Source organism: Eubalaena glacialis, chromosome 4 (assembly GCF_028564815.1).
Source record: "Eubalaena glacialis isolate mEubGla1 chromosome 4, mEubGla1.1.hap2.+ XY, whole genome shotgun sequence".
NCBI classification, from domain to species: Eukaryota; Metazoa; Chordata; class Mammalia; order Artiodactyla; family Balaenidae; genus Eubalaena; species Eubalaena glacialis.
Genome location: NC_083719.1, coordinates 126,127,408 through 126,143,667, shown reverse-complemented (window position 1 = coordinate 126,143,667; position 16,260 = coordinate 126,127,408). Strand labels below are relative to the sequence as shown.

Here is a 16,260-nt window from a genome sequence, read left to right as displayed (position 1 = left end):
AATGATTGAGTGATATCTTTAGGTTACTCTGCTCTTACCAAGGACATGAAGTCCCTTAAGCCTTGATGGAGATATGACAATGTAGCTAAACCTAAATAAGATGACATTCCACTTAAAAAGGAAGGTGGCTACATTGCTGCTGGGAATGCAAAATGGAACAGCCACTTTGGAAAATGCTTTCACAGTTTCTTACAAGTTAAACATACACTTAACCCACATTTCTACTCCAAGGTATTTGTACTAGAGAAATGAAAACTTGTGCGGACAAAAACATATGAAAAAAATGTTTATAGTGGCTTTATTCATAGTTGCTGAAACAGGAACACCCAAATATCCTTCCACTGGTGAATGGATAAACAAACTGTGGTACATAGACACAATGGAGTACTACTCAATAATAAAAAGGAGCAGATTCCTGATAGACGCAACAACTTGGATGAATCTCAAAAGCATTATGCTAATTGAAGGGAGTCAGATTCCAAAGGCTACTTAGTGTATGACTGCATTGATACGACATTTTGGGAAACTATATATCAGTTCAGAAAACAGATCTATGGTTGTAGGAGCTGGGAATGGGGGCAGGGATTGATTATCAAGAGGGACACAAGGGAATTGTTTGAAGTGATGGGACAGTTTTGTATCTTGATTGGGGTAGTGGTAACACAACTGAATGCATTTGTCCAAACTCATAGAACTACGTAACTAAAAAGGATGAATTTGATTGTATGTAAATTATGCCTTCAAAACCTGAATGCCTCAGAAAAGTAGCAATATGTATTTTGTGTGTTTTGATTTTAAAATGTTTTGAGTGAATAACTTTCTGTCAGAAAAGCACCCCATTCTTATGCAGTGTCCATTTTTTGAGGATGTCAAATGGGGTCAGAATTAATAAAAGTTCCATCAAGAAGAATCTCAGTTAAACATATCAGCTTCCCCAAGTTGGGGGAACCATGAAAGCCAGTTTAGAAATGATCAATGAGTAACCTTTCATTGCTTCAATCTCCAGACTCACTTCTTATCCTCTGTTTTGCAAACTTTTCAAATGCTACCTCTGTAATCCATTGTGCTTTTAGCATCATTGCTCATTTTGACCAGATACAGATTGCAAACTGTTTGAGGTCAGAGAAGTGAGTGGAGCACAAGGCACGCCAGGTCACGCAGGAAGAAGGTTTTCTCTTCAGAGTGTGTTTTGAGGACAGGTACTAGGAAGAGATTTACTTATGGCACCAAGTACAGTTCTTTGAGGGCAGGAACACCCACTAAACCTCTAGGCAGATGTGGACATCTACCCTTCTGGGAACACATGCTGACAAATTCCTGCCCATATCCCAACCTGAAAGACCAAGGCTTGGGAAAAAAAAATGAAACGCTGCCCAGTCCAGGGTGAGGCAGAGGACCGAGGCAGGGGTTTCATCTTAGTCAAAAGGATACACTGTTTTACACATCTCTTTCTTCTCTCTCTTCTGCCATACCTTCCTCATGAGTCATGAGCCCAAATAGGGCCCTCAAGATTCTTTTCAATATAGTTCTTCAGGCAGTCACTATCAATCTGCTGGAGCTGGTGTTTATATGCAGGTCCTTTTGACTGCAAGAAACAGAAGGTGAAGTAAACTGGCTTAAATTATTAAAAAAAAAAAAAAAGAAAGAAATGTATTTGTCCATGAGACTTAAAAACCAACCAGGTTCCAGGAGCAGGTTGACAGTACCTCAAAGCTGTTGCCATCTTTTATTTCTGCTTTCCTCTATTCCCAAGCATCATGCAATTTCATCATGGTGACCAGCAGTTCCACATCTTATATCCCTCCTCCCCAAGTTTTGATAGTAACAGCAAAGTAAAGCATCTTATTTCACAACGCTTTGGACAAAAGCTCTGGGTCTGATGATAACTGTGGCAGGGTAGAATTCCACTGTTTGGCCATCTGGGGACACCTGGGCCTACAGATGAAGCACATGGGAAGGGGCAGAAACCCCCCAAGTAGGAAAGTAGAGTATTGTTACTGGAAGGGGAATGTCCAGTTTGGTGAGATGAAACCACTGTGTCTTACCTCATTTAAAATCTGATTACTCAGAGCACTTCGGCTCCCAGGTATGCAGAAGCAGGAAGAAGGGAGCTGCATTTGGTTTCCTAGAACATCCATCTGGGTAAACTGAGTCCCATGGTTCAGTATGCATTTGTGGGGCTGCTCCCACCCCACTGAATTTTTGGTTTCTTGGTGCTCCTTGCTCTCTGCCTCTTTCTGGGTCATCTTCTACTCAGGACCTGGCCTGTCCTGTCTACTGCCACATCTCAGGCCATAGTCATCTTCATGGCCAGGTAACCTTTGGCAGAGACAAGATGTGAGTTTCTCAAAAATCACTTTAAAAAGGCAATTAAAAAAAAGGAAACCAGTGAAGCAAAGTGAAAGAAAATACAGTATTCAAAATGCCTTAATAGAACTTATTATATAGAGCATGTAGTTTAATTCAAATTAAGTAAAGCCTTGCCATCGAATAGATCCCAGAATGTCAGAGCAGTAAGGGACCTTTAAGAAGTTTCCAGTTTGGGACTTCCCTGGTGGTGCAGTGGTTACGAATCTGCCTGCCAATGCAGGGGACAAGGGTTCAAGCCCTGGTCCAGGAAGATCCCACATGCTGTGGAGCACCTAAGCCCGTGCGCCACACCTACTGAGCCTGTGCTATAGAGCCCGCGAGCCACAACTATTGAGCCCATGTGCCACAACTGCTGAAGCCCGCACGCCTAGAGCCCATGCTCTGCAACAAGAGAAGCCACTGCAGTGAGAAGCCTTCGCATCTCAACGAAGAGTAGCCCCCGCTCGCCATAACTAGAGGAGGCCCGCTTCCAGCAATGAAAACCCAAGGCAGCCAAAAAATAAATAAAGAAATAAAGAAATTTATTTTAAAAAAAAAGTTTCCAGTTCACCCTCATTATCTTATAGATGGGGGTACTGAAGCCTTGGGAGGGAACAACTTCCCCAAAGTTAACATCAGCATCAATGTCAATGTCAATGTCAGAGTTGGCCCAGGACCCAACATCTTTTTCTGGTCCAGTTCTTTTTGCAGACATGATGTTTCTGCTGCTCCAACCTCCTAAAACGATCTTTCATAAGGCCCAGATATGTTGAAACAGCTCATTTTTTTTTTTAAGCAATCTCTATGCTAGCAAATATTTTTAAAGCAATCTATATGAACATATAATACGTTCTCACGGTTCCCAAATAAAAAATTAACAGGGAATGGCATAAAAAGCCTCTCCCTTTCCCCTGCCCCTGTTTCCCCCTATCTATAGGCAATGCTTTTTATTAGTTCCTTGTGTATTCTTCCAGGAATATTTTGTGCATATATAAGCAATTTAGTGACATACTCTCCATTTTTTTTTTTTTTTTTTTTGGCTGTGTTGGGTCTTCGTGGCTGCATGCGGGCTTTCTCTAGTTGTGACGAGCGGGGGCTACTCTTCGTTGCAGTGTGCGGGCTTCTCATTGCAGTGGCTTCTCTTGTTGTTGCGGAGCACGGGCTCTAGGCACGCGGGCTTCAGTAGTTGTGGCATGTGGGCTCAGTAGTTGTGGCTGGCGGGGCCCTAGAGTGCAGGCTCAGTAGCTGTGGTGCACGAGCTTAGTTGCTCCGCAGCATGTAGGATCTTCCCGGACCAGTAATCGAACCTGTGTCCCCTGCATTGGCAGGCAGATTCTTATCCACTGCGCTGCCAGGGAAGCCCAACTCTCCATTTTTTCATTTTTTTTTTTCCAACTCTCCATTTTTTAAACACAAATTATAGCATGCTATATACTCTGCTTTGATTTTGCTTTTTACACTCAAGTTTTTATCTTGGAAAACTTTCCATATGAGTATATAGAGAGCATCCTCATTCATCTTTACAGCTACAAAGTTTTCCATTGCACAATGGGGATCCTAGTTTATATAGCTTATTCTCTAATGGTGTCAATTTTGATGGTTTTCACCATTTGACTATTATGAACAACACTGCAACAAATAACTTTTACACATGTCATTTCATGTGTTTGTCATTATACATGTAAGATAAATTCCACAAAAATGAAATAGCAGAATCTTAAGGGTATGTGCATTTGTTGTTTTGATAGATGTTGCCAAATTGCCCCCAATAATAGTATCCTATAATGTAGACTCCTATAATTTTTGAGAGTGCCTCTTTCTCCAGGTCCTCTCCAACACAGCCTGTTACCAAAATTTGTATCTTTGCATATTTGATAGTAGTAAGATGGTATCTCAACATTTTAAAAGTCAAGCTATAGAAATATAAATATTAATAACTGAATCTCCCTTTCTCATTTCTTCTGAATCCCTTTTCCAGGATACTTTCTCTGATCACTTTGATGATAGGATCTCATTAGGTGACTTTTTTTTTTTTTTACTCAAAATACATCATTAGCGTTATTCAAAACGTACAGATCTGCCTCATTCATTCATACAACAGTTATTTCCTGAGCATTTATCAGGTTTTAGGCCCTGGAGATAAAGCCCTAAGCAAGACAAATACATTCCCTGTCATGTGGGGCTTGTATTCGGGTTGGGAAGACATGTGAAAATGGATAAACAAATAGACTATTACTTAAGAGAATGTTAAGTGCCCTGAAGAATACACAGGGTGACTTGGTAGAGGGGCTAACGTGGGGACACAGCCTGACCCACCCTCTGCCCCTAATATCATTAAGAACAAATAAGAAAACATCTACTGAAGGAGCGAAATGCTCTCACAAACATATTACTGATAGTAGTGATTTCTTGTTTATTAGTTTTGGCCTGAACTGACCTGTTGCTTTTGTATTACGTAGACAGAACTTTTAGATCAGCATTAAGACTGCTCCGGAGGTGCTGAGCTAGAGACAGAAAAAGCCTTTCCAGTTCCCCTAATGGGCTGGTGCTAAAAACACAAAGGTCAGTCTAATTCCCAAGGACATGAGCCAGAACTCAGTTAAAAGAAAATGATCTCTTCCCTTTCACCGAACAATAAACAACTCATTGTCTACTGCAGGTTTAGAAAATCCCATTTGGATTTGGAGTCTAGCCCAGCGTTCATCACATGGATTAGGTAGTGGAAAGAGCCCTGCTCAGAGGATCAGGTACAGGGAGCTGTGTTACTGATTCCTACCCCTTGCTGGACGTGTGACTTTGGACAAGCCTTAGCGGGAGACTTGAAGACTTCTGGGCAGGTAGCTTGATTCGAAGCAGAGTCGCTTGCTGCAGTTCTGACTCTGACCTTTGCCGCGAGTCATGGTTCCCCCTTCAGAAACCAGCCAGATCCCCACCTTGGACTTCAGTCTGGCATAAGTCTCGTCTGTGTTTAAGTCCCAGCTTCTCCCAGGCGGGGACCTTGTTTAGCCCCCACTTCTCTCTCCCCGAGGTCCTGGCCCTGTGACCTGCTCTTAGACCTCCCAGAAAATTCTCTGGCCATTACCAGCTACCAGGCATGTAGTTCCATGTCCCTGAGAGCTGGGGAGTGCCTGTCTCCACCTCATCTTGCTGGACCTCTATCAGGTTGCTCTGTCCCTGGCTAGCCCCTATCTCTGCATTTTGTCACACACCGCCTTCCCAGAGTGTTTTCCCACCACCTTCAGCTGCCCTCAACCTGAAAGCATGTCTGGTTTCTACCTTCTTCCCCTCTGGCTCATACCATGGCCAGAGTGAGACGTTGGACTAAAGTAGTGGCTTCCACCCAACTTTTTCATTAGCAGTAGAACTTACTTTACACATCAACTTTTATTTATTTAATTTTTCATGACCTAGCTATTGTGAATAGTGCTGCAATGAACATTGGGGTGCATATGTCTTTTTGAATTATGGTTTTCTCTGGGTATATGCCCAGTAGTGGGATTGCTGGGTCATATGGTAATTCTATTTTTAGTTTTTAAGGAACCTCCATACTGTTCTCCATAGTGGCTGTATTACACATCAACTTTTAAGTGGAACCCCCAAACAGAAAACAAAACAAAACAAAAACTTGCTTAGGCTAATTAAATTTTCTTAAGAAAAGCACATCATTGTTTGCTGAACCCAGCAAGCACCAAAGGACCCTAGAATCCCTCAAAATTTAGCTCAAAATTCTGAACTAGGTGATCTAGTCTATCCCCTTCTACTTTGTAGGCAGCCTACAAAATTCAGTGGCTTGCTAGGGTCACACAGTGAGACCCGCCAAATCCAGATTCTAGAATGTGTTGCCCCCAAACAGAATGTGAATTCTACAGTGGAGAGAGTAGAGACGTTTGCTGCCCTGTGTTACTCCTGCATCCTCTGTGTATAAGTGCAAATGGCTGGCTTGACTTGGGTACTTCATCAATAGTGGTGAAGGAATGAATGAGTCTTACCAGGGAGCTTTTATGTGCTCCCAACCCTTAGCTCTCAGAATAGAGCTGTGAATAAGGCTGACCAGCATGGTTCCTTCTCTTATGGAGCTCAGAGTTAAACAGGGACTTGAACCTGAAACCGATGATCACAGGGGGTTAATGAAATAATTGCAACTGTCTGGCCTTTACAGGCAAGAGGACAGAAGCCAGGCAGACCTCAGAATGGCCCACTGGAGTGAAGTGGGGAAGGGGGGTGAAGGTGGGTCCTGACCCCCAGGCCCACCTGTCTCTTTCTCATGCCTTGTTTTGCCTCAGAGAGCTAGCCTTCATCATCTTGGCTAAGGGTGTGGCTGAGGCCTGCCTAAGGGAAGGCAGTGACCTCAGCTGCTCAGCTGCAGGAGCCCTGCCAAACTCTGTCACAACTACAGTGAGGGCTGTCTCTGCCTAGAGCCCTGAGCTGGGCAGATACTGAGTCTCCACCCATCAGCTGTACGCTCTGTTCCCTAAGCCCTCCCACACCATCTTCCCAAGCTGTTCTTTCTGCCTGGGGTGGCTGCTTCTACCCCTCATTGCCCATGAAAATCCTTTCCACACTTCAAGGTGAAGTTGAAATACCACCTCCTTCGGGGAGCCTGCCCTGATTACCACCCCCACTTCCTTACCCAGGAGGAAGTGATCACTCCCTCTTCTGGCTTCACATAGTGCCCAGTCTCTCTCTCTTGTTGCAGTGACAGAAGCAAATTATGGTGTGTATTAGATCATTTATCCATTTATTCCACAACTGTTTACTGAGCATATACTATGGACTGGGGGTTGTAGACAAGGTCCCTGCTTTCATAAAGTTTGCTTTCTTATAGGAGAATCAGGACAAAAAAGTGAATAAACAAATGAAATATTTTCAGGTTGATAAGGGCTAAGAAAAAAATGCAGGACAGAGAGTTGGTGGTGGGGTGTGTGTATACTGGGTTAGACAGGTCAGTCAGGGACGGCCTTGCTGAGGAGGTGAAATTTGAGCTGAGCAATGAATGACAAGAAGCAGCCAGCTATGGAAAGAGCTGGAGGAAGGGCATTCCAGGTCGAGGGGAGAGCATGTGCCAAGACCCTGAGGCAGGCAAAAGCTTGGCAGGTTTGAAAAACAGGGAAAAGCCTAGTGTGGTGGCAATGAGTGGGATGAGAGAAGTAAGGAGGCGTCAGGGCAGGACCTGGGTCAGCTTGGGCCTCATGGGGTTTGTTAAATATAAGGAACCACTGGACAATGGTAAGCAGGGGAGAGGTGAGAACTGACTGATGTCCATTCATTCATTCAGTGATGACAGTTGCCTCCCGTGTGATGACACAGAAGGAGGTGCTGAGAACACAGGGACCAGAGATGCTGCCTGACCTCTAGTTGTGCAGGCGGAACAGAGGGGCCTCCCCTGAGTCAAGTCACCTTAAGCTCAGGGTCTGGTTTTTGGTTTTCTGCTTTGCTGATTCAGATACTTGATCTGTCAGGTTCCTCTTGTTCTTGTTATTGAGAGTATGGTACATGAGCCCCTGCTGCCATTACCCAGGAGTATGTTAGAAATACAGACTGCAGGGGCCAACCTAGACCCACTGATTCAGAATCTGAATCCCCCATCGATTTGTGCTTACATTAAAGTTTGAGGAGGACTCAATCCAATCCAGGTATGGAGTAATAGACTCTTACTAACCAAACTGAGAGAATGGTAATGAGTCAGATGCCAGCTTAACAATTCATAGCTACTAAACTCTTACATCAGTGCATCTCAAAACTTTAAAAGTGCATGCACATCACCTGGGAATCTTGTTAAAATGCAGATTCTGATTCAGTAGTTTTGGAATGGGACCCCACATCCTGTGTGTCTCTCAAGCTTTAAAGTGATGCTGATGCTGTTGTTCTAAGGAGCACAGAGCTTCGCATGAACCGAATGAAGGGCAGGGAGGCCAAAGCCGGGTGAGGAGGGTAAGAGTGCTGTGAGCCAAGCTGGAGAGGCAGACAGGGGCTAGATCATGCTGCCTCTCTCTACATCTCCCACAGTGTTTTGAGAGTAACTCTGTGAAGTCCTTTCCATGTTGGAGCATAATCCATGCATCAGGGACCTGGTTTTTTTCATGTCTGTAGCCCCAGCACAGTGTCTGGTTCATAGTCAGGATGCACTAAGCGTAGATTGAATGAGGGCTGATTTGAGATAGGATGGAAAGTCTGAGAAACTGAGTCTGGCTGATGCAGCATGTCCGATGCAATCTTTGCCGAATCGGCACCCTCAATACACTTTATTCCAACTAATTCCGGTAGCAACTGGGCATATGCCCCAAATTTGAAAACAGCTCCAGAAAAAGCCCTGGCTCTGGTTGAGATAAACATAAATCACCATCTCTCCCAGATGGAGGCAGAGCTGCACAGGAGGTGTTCTGCAGACCGAGATAAGTGGTTGGTCAAGACCTAATCAATTTCAAAATAGAAACTGGAACTGAGTGTAAATGACATGAGAAGAAGGACAGGGGCATGGCCTCCCCAGGAAATCAGATAGGCTGGCAGGACAGCAAGCATTAGCAAAGAGGGAATCTGGCAGCTGAGCCTGGTAACTGGAAAAAAGTCAGACCCAACCAGGATGAGCAGGCGCCCAGGAGTGATGGTCTGAGTCACCACTAATGAAACATTAAGCCACACTCTGCTTTCCCTGCCCGCCTAGTGAAAACCATTTGCTCAAATCCTGTTCTATTTCAGGAAACATCAGCTGTATCATAGGAAGTCCTGCTCTTTCCACATTAGGAACAAGAGTCACTTCTCTTTGCTTTTGGATGCTCACACAACACTGGTCCTAGCGGGCACAAGGCTATTGTGCTGCTCACATAAAATAGATAGGTACAGTCGGCCCTGGGAGGTTAGGCAGGCGAGGAAAAGCTGAATTTCAGAGTTGTCACCAAAAAGCATGGATTTCAGTTCCTCTGAGGAGCCTTAAAATATTCCTGTGCCAGCTTCCAAGGAAAGAGAACTGTCATATCCCCCTTTCCCTCTCTCCTGTCCTGTGAGAGGTGCTTTGAAACCCTGGCCTCATCTTCCCAGAAGAGAGTAGGGATGCTGGAATGCACCCTCCTTGACAAGCAGATGGCTACTGTGTCTCTGACATTGATGATTTTCCCTGGGACCATTGCCGAGAGCTGCTCTTTGAGGTGGGTTGGGGGCAGGCAAATTGCAAGTGACCTTCTCAGTGGGCGAGAGAGGATTTCCCCCTCCTCTATCTCCTAGACCTAATTTAAAGTGTTACGGTCAATATGTGGTGAGGGCTACTGAGTACAGGATGCGCACACTGAGAGTTTTATAGGACAAAGTGTCCTTAAGGGGTGGGGCTGGGTATTTTTTCCCCACCGAATACCTTATCATAGCAGGTTATCTAAGGACGTAGGATATTCAGAAGTTCCTACAAACTTTCTAGGTTTTATTTGGGGTCTTGGTAGATATTTCTACTAAAAGAACTTCTATAACACATGGAAAATAAGTGCATTGAGAAAAAAGAAAAAGAAAAACTTGATTTTTGCTAACGAGAGGGATCACCATGTCTGCCAGTTTGAGATGGATTTTGGTTTCTTCCCATCCAAAAGTAAGGTGGATCAAGACTGGTCTTCAACCGTGATGAAGAGCAAATGTAAGAATTTATTTAGTTGTTTGGTGATCTGCAGCCCACTGTAGCAGAACATACCGGTCTGTGCAGAAACATAGGGAGTTGGGGTTTGGTATCAGCTCTACCATTAAAGTGCTGTTTACCCTTGGTCTAGTCGCCACCCGTCTCTGGGCCCCAGCTTCCTCTGCAAAATAAGAGGGCTGGATTAGACATGATTTCCTAAATCCTGTGACTGATTATTATAATATTAAAAACAAATCACATAGTAGACAATTGTGCAGAATTTAATTCTCCTTTAATCCTCCTGATTAAGGAAAGGAGAACATCCCAGAGTAGTGTTAATACAGCTTTAACACCTTTTGAATACTTCCTGATCTTACTCTTTTACAAAGTGAGAGCTGACTTCAGGCTCAGAGTCTTCCTAAAACTGCATGTATGTGTCTAGATGAGAATCTAATCACATTGCTTTATTTTTGTTTCATTTATTTTTATGGTTACCTTTGTTTTTAAGACAAGTGATCCTGGTTTTCCATTTACAGCAATGATATATAGTTTTCTCCTAAAATAAAAGTGTTTATGTAGATGAGAACATCTAAAGAAATCTATGAAGGTGATGTTGACATATGGCAAAAACCGTGAGGTTGGCTCTTGAATGATTGCACGTGGGAAAACCCATCTAGATGGCCTCTAAGTGCCTTTCCAGCTCTTTGGGCCAGTGGATGTGAATGCCCCAGTTTCAGCACAGAGCGTACTTTGCTGGCCTCCAACTGTCTTAAATGTAAGCTTTGTGTGGTATGTGGCTTTTTGGCCACTGTGTCCAAAACATCTATAACCACTGTATCCATTCAGTGGGTGGCACATGGTTGGACTTCACTAAGTGATTCTGAAGGAATGAATGCATGTCTCAGTTGGAAAGCACTGTGATATCTTTTCATGTTTAGGAGCAAAAGAGAAGGAACCCTCTGCATTTCAGACCCTGTGGAGTAGTGAAGAGTCACAGGTGGGCACACACACAAATCATGCTTTATGCTTTGAATGTTAACCTAAGTTGAATTTTTGTGATATCATTGACATTTGCAGAACATAGGTAATGCTATTTTTGTTTTTTAAATAATTTGGCTCTTGACATCTTAGATCCTCTCTCAAAAAAGGCAAGGTTTAAATAATGAGTGAGTGAATAAGTAAATATATATATTTACCTTTTATTTTTGGTTTTCCTTGTTTTCAAATCTCATTGGCTGTCTGCTTGGAGTATTTTTAAATTGACTGGCTGGTTCAGATTATGCTTTAAAAAAGTTTTGGAGCGGGCTATAGACCTGGTGTGTTTGCTGGGTTAGCGTTTGGGCGTGCCACCAAGCTGCTTTGGCTGGATGACAGTTTAAACACAGCCAGACAGCCGGTCCTGCCAGGAGAGTCAATGGTGAGAAGATTCCACAGAAACATGCGTTGGCCTGGATATCCCTGCCCCTGCAGGGGCATCTGAGTGGTCCAAGGGAGACCACTGGATTCAGGGAAGCCATCACTTACCCTCATCCATCTCTCTTTTCTCTTTCCTTCTCCCTTCTGAGCTGTAGACGGTTCTGACTTTCAGTAGTTGTTGAGAACTACTGCCTCTTGAACCAGAGTTAGTGGAACAGAGAGCAGAGATTGGACTTTCTCATCAGCCCCACCTCATGTTTCAGGTGAAGACTTGTCCCTACACAGGGGAAGGAAAGGGGGTCTGAGATCATCTTTCAGATAGGGCCATCCCTGCTCTCTCAGCCCAGCTTCAGCCATCTGGTTTCATTTTTTAGCCTCTTCTGAGGGCAAAGGAACATAAAGGGTGAGGTAAATGGAAGCAGAATTATTGAAATGTAATGAAAAACCTTCTAGTTACTTAAGCAGCACAAATAGTTATTACAAAAAGAACAAAGTGATATACTCCACAGGGCTGTTGTGATGAATTGAAACGATGTGAATGAAGCATGGCAGCTGTGTCCCGCCCATTGGATGCACTCCATAAATAACAGTTATGATTATTATTTAACTTCTTCCACAGTAACTGGCTGCTAGTGGGTCTCAGTAGATGTTTGTTGAATCAACAAATGATGGAACTGGCTGCCTTAGAGGGAGGAAACTAGAGGTGTCCAAGCTGAAGATATATATTACCGAGTTATGGTATTGATACTTCCATCAAATATCAAAATAGAAATGGAAGTGAGCTCCAGTGCTTTAGATCTGTCACCCATCAGCCCAGTTGATGTCCTTCAAGGCAAAGTGGCTTTGACTGGCCAGACAACTGCAGGATGACTTTCCATGTACTCTCCCCTTTCTGTATAACTAATGTTAAAGTTAGCATGTGCCTCAAATTAAGCCAATATGTCTTCAGACACCAGAGTTTTGCAGCAGCCCTTTAAAAGGGCAGTAGTTGGGGGCAGTGAAGCAAGTGGGCATCCCCTTTCTGGCACGTGCTTTTAGAGTTTTTGAGGTTTGGTGTGAAGATCCAGGGAGCCTGCTCCTGACTTAGTGGAATATTAAGGAGGAGATAAGGTCTCAGAGTCATGTCTTCTGGTAGGAGTTTCTGTTTCTCTTTTTCTGCCCTAACAGTGTGATGAAACTAAGCTGCCAGAACTCAACACTTGACTCTGGTTGACTGGATTTGAGGGGGATGGCATGCAGGACATTACTGAAATAACAAAGAGAATAAAATCCATGTGAAAGTTTCTTTCTGAGCCACAGTTGGTCCCATACTAGATATTGTTGGACTCCCAATGGTATGGGCTGTCCTTGTGGTCAGTAAAATCTTTTAAAGTTCCCAAGCCAAATGGTCTCCACATTCAAAAGGTTGCCCAGGAGCCATGATTCTGAAGGGAAAAAGGTCTCAGTTAGAGGCAGTTGTTCGATGGGCATGTTGTGGAGGGCCTCTAGCTCCACAAGAAGCATAAGTTATCATGAAAGACGCTAACGGTTAATGGACAGCCTACTGTGTGCCAGGCAGCGTGCTCGGCCCTTTAAGTGGATCGTCGCTGTCAATCCTCTGAGCGGCCCTGAAGCAGGTATGTGATGGTAGATGCTCATTGTTTGTCGTCCAGGCAGCACGCCTACTGCCCAAGAGCCCTGATTTCCCTTTGGGAGTTAGTCTCAGTGTTTCTGGTCTTGTTGGAATGGTACATCAGCTATCTCCCTCTCTCACTATGGTGCCTGAGGTTTCGTCAAATCACACTGTGAAGGCAGGGGAGAGTCCAGTTGGAATTTCTCTCTTCCAGAACTTGGAATCCTGAGCTTACCATTTGAGAGCAGAAGAAATCCTCAGGACTGGATTACAGCTCCAGTTCCTGGGCCAGATTACCAGGTAACTTCTGCTCCTGTTCCGAGTTTGTCCTAAGCCTTCTCTTCTCTTCCCTCTTGTGAGCTGCCCCACGCCCTCCAGTGAATTTGAGTTGTCTTGAGTCCAGGTCTGTTTACCTCCAGAGCTCAGGAACTGAACCATTATACAATATTGGATGGAACCTCTTTGTTTCCTTGCAGGCCAGAAGTTCTAAGGGGCTCTGATTCTGAAAGTCTGAGAATGTACGATTCTAAAATGACATGGTTAATGCCTTTTCTGTGCTTTCAGAGCTGGTCAGTGTTCACACCTGTAGGTCCTCCTCCCAAATTAGCTGTCGGTCTGAGCTGTCGGCTGAGTCAGCAGCAGGGTGGGTGTGTGAGGGCTTCTAGACTCTAGTTCAGCTGATAGAACACATCCCTTTACTCATGCCGGCCTCTCCCTGCAGGCTCACTATAGTCTTCCCTGCCTGCCTGGTCTGCTCACTTGTCCACAGACCAGGGGTTTACGATCCCTTAGGATAAATCTGCAGACCACACAGGAAAAATCTGAACTTGAGCAACAAGGGGAAGAAAGCAGGAGCTAGGATGCTTCTTTAAGAGTTTTTGCCCTGGTGGGATGAATTGGGAGATTGGGATTAACATATATACACCAATATGTATAAAATTGATAACTAACAAGAACCTGATATATAAGAAAAATAAAATAAAATAAAATTCAAATATTAAAAAAGTTTTTGCCCTGTTGACAATCCCCTGGGTGTCCCCAGGGGTGGTCTATCAACTAAGCAGTGTTGAGCAGGGCCTCACGGCAGCTTCGAGAAAGACTTCACAATCTATTTGCAGAATGAAAGATTAGAAATGTTCTCCTGAATCACCACTAAGTAGATATTAACAGGTATTCATATTTAAGTGGCTACTCATTTCCTCAATGTATTCTTCATTCAACGAAGTAGACAATTTGAATTGTGTGAACAGATACATTTTTCCCATATGAGACTCAATAAATCTATTTTAATTTTGGACAAAAATTTAACCCAATTTTTCCTGAGTTGCCCTTTGCCAAAAAATATTGCTTACCTTAGGGTATCCTACAGGCTTCTTCAGTGTAGGAGCGTGCCTTCCTCCATCTGATCTAGGTGCAGTGGCTAGCATGGGAGTTTTCAGACTTTTTTTTGGAATGGAATATTTTTTTTCAGTCATAGTTTTATGCAGGATTGTAATATATGAAACAGATAAGATGGAGCTTCTCTCTTGAAGTGACCCCTGACCTGTTGGCATCCTCTTTACTTTTCCTACCTGGGTCCCTAAGGCAGCTCTGAAGAATCACAGGAGTTGAGGAAGCATTGGAAAACTACTGGCCCAGCACCTAATTTGAACTGAAGTGGGCACGGGGCTGAACAAGATCTGGGCTAGAAAGTTTGCATTGTTCTTTCTCTCTGTGTCTCTCTGTCTCTGTCTTGTCCTCCCTGTCTTCCTTTCCTCGTCCCAATAAGGCTGAGGGAATCAAGAGAGTGATTTAGGGAGGCTAGAAAGGCAGGCCAGTGTATCCTTTAAAGCTGAGGCTCCAGGCAGAAGGCGGGAAGATGGAGTGCTGAGCTGGGCAAGAGGAAGCTTCCGGCAAATACTCAGGATGCCGCAGGTTTACAGAAACTGGTGAGAAAGGCAAAGATGTTAAGAATAGGTGAGGGTAGCAGCTAAAAGACAGCCGAGGACAGGGTGTCACACGCTGAGCTGTCTGCGGCCTGGAGTATTTAGGTGATGCCCAGGCTTCCTCAGAGCAGGGTCAGACACAGCATAAGGGCCTTTGTACCAGCAGGAAATGTGGCTGGTTTCTTTTGCTTTGCGTCGGTCCTGTTTGCCATGCTGTTAGGGGTTTTTGTCCTCTCTCTAAAGAATATACTCATTATCGGAGCCTCTGAGTTAGTGTTTGGGGCAGTGAAAGTCAGAAACTGGCCAAGCTGACGTATCTATGATTTTATGGTTTGCAAAGTACCTTTCTATACATGACCTCATTGCTCCTCTGAGGTATGTAGGGAAGGTCTGTATGAGGAATGCTACACAGCACCTGATGTCACAGAACACTGCAGATGCCACCACCATGAGAAAGCAGAGCATTAATGAGCTAGGAAGAGGAATACAGTACAGACAGGCTAATGGCCATCTTTCCTGTGTGCGGCCTTCCACATATGCTTGGCCAGTGGACAGGATGGTAGTGGTTATACATTCCATTCCCAATAGGTCAGAATGGCTTTGGGCTAAGTTTCCTGGATCGTGTCACTCAAATGTGTCATGTGTACTTGGTTGTCATAGCACGTTGCTCAAGAAGGATGATCTTCTAAGCCAGAGGTCACACACTGACTCTCCCCAATCTGTGTTGGCCCCCAGATGGGTTTTGTTTGGTCTGCATCAGATTTAAATTTTTGAATTGGTTGGCAACACTAAAAAATTAGAAGATATAAATATCGGCATTTCTGGTTTTCTTGAAAAACTGGAGGATCTGACTAAATTGGTTTTTACAACTGCCCTCTTTCCATGAGTCATGTGTTCTCCACACTTCCAGAGACCCCACCCAGCCTGCTTGCTTCTTTATGTGCCCCATGTAGCCCCATGCACATTCGAGTTTGAGACCCTTGGCCTAGGTTTTTGTCTTATGTAACTTGCAATGTAGAACAAGAGTTAGCAAACTATGGCCTGTGAGCCAAATCTGGCCCTCCACATGTTTTTATTAATAAAGTTTTATTGGGACATATTGGACACAGTACTCAGAGTGCAGCAGTTGCTAGAGAGACCATACTGTCTGCAAATCCTAAAATACTTTCTATCTGGCCCGACAGAAAACCTAGCTGAACCCTGATCTAGACCATGGTTGGAAGGTTGACTTTTCACTACAAAATGGCCCATCAAGTGTTTTCTAAACAAAAGTTTTCACCCCTCAGAGGAATTCTACCAGGGTTCTAAACTAACTTCATTTTCTTTCTTTCCAGACTTTATTTATAACCTACCAAACTGAGAAG

At 44.0% G+C, this 16,260-nt stretch overlaps 1 protein-coding gene across 1 annotated transcript in view; it reads left to right on the top strand.

The window, feature by feature from the left end:
- The window catches only part of SH3TC2 (SH3 domain and tetratricopeptide repeats 2), a 108,051-nt gene extending 94,817 nt beyond the window's left edge, over nucleotides 1-13,234 (top strand). The window contains exon 17 of the mRNA XM_061188323.1: nucleotides 13,186-13,234. Coding sequence (XP_061044306.1) covers nucleotides 13,186-13,200 — 15 coding nt within the window. The 3' untranslated portion in view covers nucleotides 13,201-13,234. The remainder of the gene's footprint in view (nucleotides 1-13,185) is intronic.
- Nucleotides 13,235-16,260: the final 3,026 nt, after the last annotated feature.